Source organism: Trichophyton verrucosum (genome assembly GCF_000151505.1).
Source record: "Trichophyton verrucosum HKI 0517 chromosome Unknown contig00413_1.f1.exp, whole genome shotgun sequence".
NCBI lineage: Eukaryota > Fungi > Ascomycota > Eurotiomycetes > Onygenales > Arthrodermataceae > Trichophyton > Trichophyton verrucosum.
The window spans coordinates 57,443-64,480 of NW_003315354.1; the positions used below are offsets into that span (position 1 = coordinate 57,443).

General features: G+C 46.6%; 2 protein-coding genes and 1 non-coding gene across 3 annotated transcripts; 2 read left to right on the forward strand and 1 right to left on the reverse strand.

Moving 5' to 3' along the window:
• Positions 1–4: 4 nt before the first annotated feature.
• Positions 5–2,229, reverse strand: TRV_05412 (uncharacterized protein; the record flags this gene model as incomplete). Its single annotated transcript, XM_003020472.1, has 8 exons — positions 5–250; positions 313–489; positions 546–920; positions 974–1,093; positions 1,143–1,250; positions 1,446–1,772; positions 1,920–2,112; positions 2,216–2,229. The coding sequence occupies 8 exons, from the start codon at positions 2,227–2,229 to the stop codon at positions 5–7; spliced, it is 1,560 nt and encodes a 519-aa protein (XP_003020518.1).
• Positions 2,230–2,869: 640 nt separating this feature from the next.
• Positions 2,870–4,088, forward strand: TRV_05413 (uncharacterized protein; the record flags this gene model as incomplete). Its single annotated transcript, XM_003020473.1, has 3 exons — positions 2,870–3,181; positions 3,271–3,918; positions 3,984–4,088. 3 exons carry the CDS (start codon positions 2,870–2,872, stop codon positions 4,086–4,088), a joined length of 1,065 nt encoding a protein of 354 aa, XP_003020519.1.
• Positions 4,089–5,664: 1,576 nt separating this feature from the next.
• TRV_05414 lies at positions 5,665–5,751 on the forward strand. The gene has a single exon. It is a non-coding gene; the product is annotated as a tRNA-Leu (tRNA).
• The last annotated feature ends 1,287 nt before the right edge of the window (positions 5,752–7,038 follow it).

A 7,038-nucleotide genomic window follows, 5' to 3' on the forward strand; every position in this document is an offset into this window, starting at 1 on the left:
CCCGTCAGACGACATCTTCGGCATGGTGCTGGGATATCTTTTCTGGATCTTTGGGGGTCCTAAATCCGAGCTGCGGAGTTGCACCCCTTTCAAAAGAGGAGCCATCCAGCCCACCACCAGGCATTGGTGAAACGATGCCACTCGGTGGGACGGGAATCTTAATGTCCTCTGGTGAACCTGGAACAATTTCTGGTGGAAGATCTGGTATGTGAATGCGTTTTGCCTGGTTATTATAGCTGGCAGGGATTATCTATGATGCTGTTAGCGCTATACCCCATGAATATATATATGATTAAACATGTCCATAATCACCTCAATTATCTGGTCGCGTGGGAAGGACAGAAATGGGATATCTGCAGAGTTACACGCCATTAAATACCCATATAGCACTCTCAAAACGCTTTCATGTGCAATGATAAGCAGATCATTTTGTTCACGTTCAAGCTCAAGGATGACAGGCTCAAGGCGCACGGCCAAGTCGTGATATGACTATAATTGTGTTAGTATCAATGACCAGTGTATAACCAGATGGATCTACCGCTTACCTCAGCTCTGGGATACCTGTGGTGATAGGGGTCCAAGTCATGCATTTCTACTTCATCAGGATATTCTTTTCTGATCTGTTCTTCCGACATCTTCTCGCATACTCCAGGATTCAGCTGACTCATTTGAGAACGATGTCGGACCTTATATCCCTGTAAACGAAGAAATTGTGCAGTTTCTATAGATCTGCGTCTGGTTGAAGACCAGATTATGAGTGGCCTGAGCTGTGGATCAGGCTCGCCCTGTTCTAGTAGGACTTTTCTCTCTTCTTCCCGATGTTTCATGAGCGTGTCAGTCATCTTGCGGGCATAATCTTCCCCTTTTGACGAAAGTGACGAATCGGCTTTGTACGAGTCTGACTCCGTAGAAGTGCCGGCCTATAGAAGAAATAAGTTCGTGGACTACAGTATAGAACAACTGAGGGACATACCCTAACAAAGTAGGTACGTCTGTTCTTGATATGTAGGTTCAACAGGTAAAAAACAATCCGATGATGGAGATAACCAAAACCACGGTTGTTAATCATCATCTTTTCACCAGCGTTAAACATCTATTACTTCGTTAGCAAATTTCCCCCACGAATTTAACAAAGAATGCACCTTGATATAGTTCAACTCTTGCTCTTGCATGGTTTCGAACAGTGGAATCCTCGCGGATATTCGAGCTAGATAATCTTTTACAGCCACTTGGGAATCCCACCCCACATACTGCAATCCAAAAAGTGAAGTGTTAGATCAAGTGGTGGAATAATGTAAGTTGAAGGGGTCTCATACGTCAGGGGATGATATCTTCACTCGCCGCACGTTCTCTTCAATTATACGCTCATCGCTGCAAGATGATTCAATAAATAAGGTCTAGGAGGTTAGCATTCTCCTTCCCGGGTGTCATTTGTTATGACATACCTCGATATCTTGCTTCGCAAATTCTCGAGAGAGAGATATTCTACCAGCAGCCAGTGGGTTAACAGCATCATATATGGCGATTTGTCCATTTTCATGGTTCAAGAAGTGATATATGTCTTCCCGGCATCTTTTGACAATCTTCTGTCGAAGAAGGACGGAAGAAGCAGATGCTATTGTATCTGTTAGCTTTCCAATATCTTTCTTCTTAAAACTAGGGATGAATACCATTCGCAAAGAAGTAATCCTCTGGTAGTTCACCGCCAACACCGACGGTAGCTCGTCTGTAATCTCCAAGGTGAAATATGCGAGTTTTAACACCAAGCCTGTCTAGATGTTAGCAGACAAAAGACCTGAACAGACAGGGGTGTGTATGCATACCACCTAAGATACCGAGCAAGGGCCACAGATATGTGCCTAGAAGCAAAATATTTTCAGCACGGCTAATAACAAGGAGGAATGATAGAAAAAGTTCACTGACGTCTTTCCACGGGCTGGTAAACCAACGGTGATGATGACAATCCGTCCAGAATGGAAGAGCCGCCCGGATTCAGTACTATAAAGTTGAGCTGGTGCCAGGGCTGGCATTTCCGGCATATCATGGATAGCATCGACAAAGGTCGACGACTTCCGTCGAAATCGAGGCGCTGTTGCCACAACATCGGCAGTTCTATGTGATGAGGTGAGTCGCTATACCTCTCAACGCATTGTCTAGCCACATCTATATTGTGTAGGTATCAATGTATAAACGTGGCCAGGGTCGCAAAACATACATTAGGGTATCCATGGCGGCGTCCACACGGCTATTCAGTATATATAGCTCTTAGAAGCCAAATTCAAATATTTCAAGACTCTACCTGTTCTTTTACGAGTGTTGATATCAGAAAGAGGAGCTCCCTGCAAGGCGGGCCACTAGAGAAACATGTGGGGAACCGAAGTAGAGTGCAAAGAAGAATAATGGTAGTGAAAACATGCAAGGGGAAAAAAGATAGGTTTCCTCCGCCGGACTACCAGCTTCTCGGACTGCTCCAAGTCGTAACCTCGTAGAGAGATACCGGCATCAACACTGGCGAAGTCGGAGGTTGAAGCCGAGCACGCAGAAGGCAGTCGGTCGACGATGGAGGCCCAAAGAAGCTAGCGCGCGTCGAGGGCTTGGCATTGGAAGGCCTTTTGGATTTTGCGGAAAAAAGAAGTTTCAAGACCAAAAACCTCATTTTTCTTCATCTTCAAGAAAACGCTGTTGACTCTGAGCGAGCTTTAGCAACGGAGCACGATTGCCAATTGCCATTCGACAGTCCGACAGGCGGTGGCGGACGTCCCTCGTTCAGGGCTGTGTGTTAATTATGCTTTTGATCTGAGAACGACGCCCTTCTTTCACTCTTCATACCGCGCATTTCATCACTTGCTTATCCTAATATCCTGTCATCATGGCCGACTTCAGCTCTGCTCTTTCGTTTTTGACGGATAACCCTGCCGCGGGAGTTCTAAAAGATTCATACGATGCGTTTGCACGGCGGAGAGCAGACCTAGGGCTGTCGAATCCCGGCACTGTTGAGATGGTTTCTCGAGAAGTCCAGAAGGATGTCTTGCTCTCCAATTTCATGTTCACAGGCCTTCGTGCCGATTTGACCAAAGTCTTCGGAGTCTCGCCTCTTTTCCGAATCTCTCATGCGTTTACCATGGGCTCTCAAGGCAACCTTCCTCCATATGCGTTGTCTACTATGTTTGGAACTTCAGATGTGAGTTGAACAATAGCGTTTGTTGAGACGCCGGTCTGGGTATCTGAAAATTGAGCTAGGAGTTAGGCTGACCTGGTGTATTTCCCTAGGTGCTTATGCAAGGAAACATTGGCAGTGACGGAGCCCTGGCCGCCGTTGCAAACTATCGCTGGAGCCCATCCTTGATCAGCAAAGCCAACGTTCAGATAATGCCCGGTTCTGCGCAGGGCCTCATTCAGCTCGATAACGATTACACCGGGTCTGATTTCTCAGCGTCACTTAAGGCTTTCAACCCATCGATTCTAGAAGGGGGGCTCACCGGTATTTTTATCGGAAGCTACCTGCAGTCCATCACTCCTGGGTTGGCCCTGGGACTCGAGGCTATGTGGCAGCGTGCTGGACTCGGTGCTAAGCCAGAGACTGCTCTTTCGTACTGTGCACGATACAAGGCAGATGACTGGATTGCCAGTGCCCAGCTACAGGCACAGGGAACCATCAATGCATCGTTCTGGAAGAAACTCTCCGACAAAGTTGAAGCTGGTGTTGATATGAACCTTCAATTTGCGCCAAGCGGCAACCCCATGATGGGAGGCAGTCTTCAGCGAGAGGGAACTACCGCTGTCGGAGCCAAGTATGAGTTCAGGGCGTCTACGTTCAGAGCTCAGGTTGACAGTGACGGAAAAGTAAGCTGTCTGCTGGAGAAGAGAGTTGCCATGCCAATTTCTCTCACCTTTGCTGGTGAAATAGACCAGGTCAAGGTAAGTGATATAGCTTCACATTGACAAGCAACTATTTCGGACAACTGACTAATTCTCTTTTGTAGCAAACTGCCAAGCTTGGTCTTGCTGTCTCCTTCGAGATGGCTTCTGAGGAGCTGATGGAACAGCAAGAATCTGGAGAGCTGGCTAGCGTCTCTCCGCCCTTCTAAATTCATAATCGGGGGAAAAAAATCTCCGTCTACCACCTCTCGTCTTTGCTCTCCTCCCAGTCTTGACTCCTGAAGACTACATTCAACCAGCCAGCCATTCACGACCATATATCCCGCACACTCTATAATATCCGCATCGTGGGCAGCTTTAATTGCCTGTGGCCATGATCACCATGAAGCCTCGACAGTCAGGTTGTTCCCGTCTCTATGGACTCTCAAAAGCCCCATTTCTATTCCCATGCATAAACGTCCAGGAAGTTGTATTAGGTGTACGGAACTTCGTCTTGTATAGAGCCTTCCTCCCCCCTTTTTCTTTCTATTCATTACTCTCCTGTCTTAACACACCCACTTTCACCCTGCGTTACTGTTTTTAATGGTAACTTTTACTTGTTTTATTTTTCCCAAAGTGTCATGTCATGATTTTCCTGTACTCACACTACCTTTCTGTTTGTGTTCTGTGGACAGATTATGGGACATGAGATTCAGACCAGATGGGAGGATAGGATTATCGTTTAGGCTGTGTTTGTTGTTCTACCTTATATTTCTTATCTTTCCTTTGGGTTAGTTTTTGCCTGCAAAACTTAGAAGGAAGGAATGTAAAATAACATGACTTGATTTTTGCTCAGCCCGTTCCGTTCCCACCGCTTGAAGCGTCAATGAGTAAATTGAGATTCGACTGTAATAGATTGTGATAAAACTTGAACCCCCACTAGCTTTGTAGCTAGCCTAGCTAGCGGAGGCCTGTTGTCCGACCTTCAATTGGTATATTTCCATGGTTCCAAACTAATCAACCACCTTCAACTATGATTTAACACTAGTTATCCAAAACAGCTTATATCCCCTGAGCATAAGAGTCCAGCTGACGGTTGATATATATGCAAAGTCCTACCAATACTGCAGCTAAAAGAGCGAGGCCTGGGAATTCTAACAGCATACTCCGTCGTGTCTGCGATTTACACGCAACAATCTGCAACTACGTGGCCATGCAACTGTACGTGGCTTTCGAAGAGAGGAACAGAGCAGAGCAGATACGTTGGCATTGCATGTCCACAGCCACAGGATACTTGATGGTAATTAGACGCACTCCAAACGATACAGAGCAGAGAAATAACAGTAAGAACGAAGAATTAAAGGATAAGTAGCAGCGTCTATCGAGTTGGTCCATCGCAGCGAGAAGAAAAAGCCAGCTCACCTATCAATTACCATCACCATGCATGAATGCACCCCTATATCAAGCCCAGATTATTGCATGGGGACCTACAGGGAACAGGGAAGTTTACTGACAGCTCGATGAGATCATCTGACACCACCTACATAATAATGTATTCCCTTGATCAATCAAGATGGATTTGCATTGCATCATCTTCGCAGCTTGGCCGTATGCCGTGCATCTAGAGGAAAAAGGTACAACTTGTTTACCGTCCTGTCCGTCTATGATGTAACCTAGACCGGAGTTATTATTTACTACTATTATTATTATTAAGGTTGGGGCCATCACATGAGGAGGCTGAGAGTAAGCCAAAAGGCGACTAGGCTGCTATATGCCGGTTTACTGTGGGTAACAACTTAATATTCTGGTAAGATGGCCGAGTGGTTTAAGGCGGCAGATTTAAGCTCTGCTGGGGGAAACCTCTCGTGGGTTCGAATCCCACTCTTATCAACATCTTTTTTATCCCCGTAAAGCCTTCAGGTTTCTGCTCTTTCTTTTTGATTATTTTTTTTTTTTTTTTTTTTTAATCTTGCTTCTCTAGTTATCGGCCATCGGTGACACAGGAGAAGGTCCTGCGTGAACAAAACTGCTGGTTTCTCCTCCTTGTAGTTCCTTCGACGACCCATGGAACCTAGCTCGTGGTCATGGAGCACGACCATGGCTGGCAAAAAAGCAAAGCAGCGCGAGCCAACAAGAGAGAATGAAAAGAGGAGAACGAGAGAAAAGAAATGTAAGGCGAAAGGGACGGAATTGACTTTTCGCTCTCTCTTATATACTTATGTAGCTGGAGAGACCAAGCCTAAATAATAATGGTTAATTTAGTCGGGACTCCGTACGTACTGTTCCTCGAAACGTTATCAGGAGTCAAGAAGGACGCAATTGCTGAACGGAATTCAATATATTAGCCGTGCGATGCATGGTTGTTTATGCTCGAGCAGGTCAGCGGGCTTCTCGAAAGGTGGCCCGTCCCAACCTCTGTTCGTCCGATTCGGCGTTACGAGCCCGGTCAAGAACGGAACAAACCCCGTCCTGCCATGTCACGAGAAGGTACAGGATGGAGCACAGCAAGCAAAGTGGACAGGAAAAAGTCTCCATATCTTAAGGTGTCGGCGTATGTAAGGATGTGTCTTGACCTGTAGCATCCGCGCTAGGTTGGTGTGTTTAGCCCGAGAAGTGCGTTATGCATGGTTTGTATCCATAGCTCAGGAATCCCGGCTAGTTGCCCAGAGTGTTTAAATCGATCATCTGGACAAAGCCAGCCGCCTGAGAAACCGAAGCGAAGACGGGAAAAAAATCCCAAGCAACGTCGCTCAGGATAGCAAAAAAGGGCGAGTCGAGACCGCTGTGAGCTATTAATAATTCCTCCTAGTAGAGATCGGTGGGCGGGAGAGAAGAAACCATATTAACAATAATACCGATCAATAATAGGTGCTGCCCTTCTCTTCTTCTTTTTTCCCTCGCTTGCTGTGCTCCACTTGTGCCTGTTCTCTTTTAGTGTCTGTACCTGTGCAGTGCAGGCGAGTTGCAGGCGTGTGCAGGCGTGCAGTAGTTTGGTCCAGGTCAGGCCGGGTCAGTGGCCACACACGCGGGCCTTTGCTGCAGGAGTAACCTCGAGTGGCGTAAGAAGCCGATGGGCTCGGAGCTCAAGAGAGGATCGTATCAACCCGACAGACAGGCACAAGGAAGCTTCATGGCTGGTTGGAAAGGGTACATAATCAATCGATAATGGTTTGTTGGTTC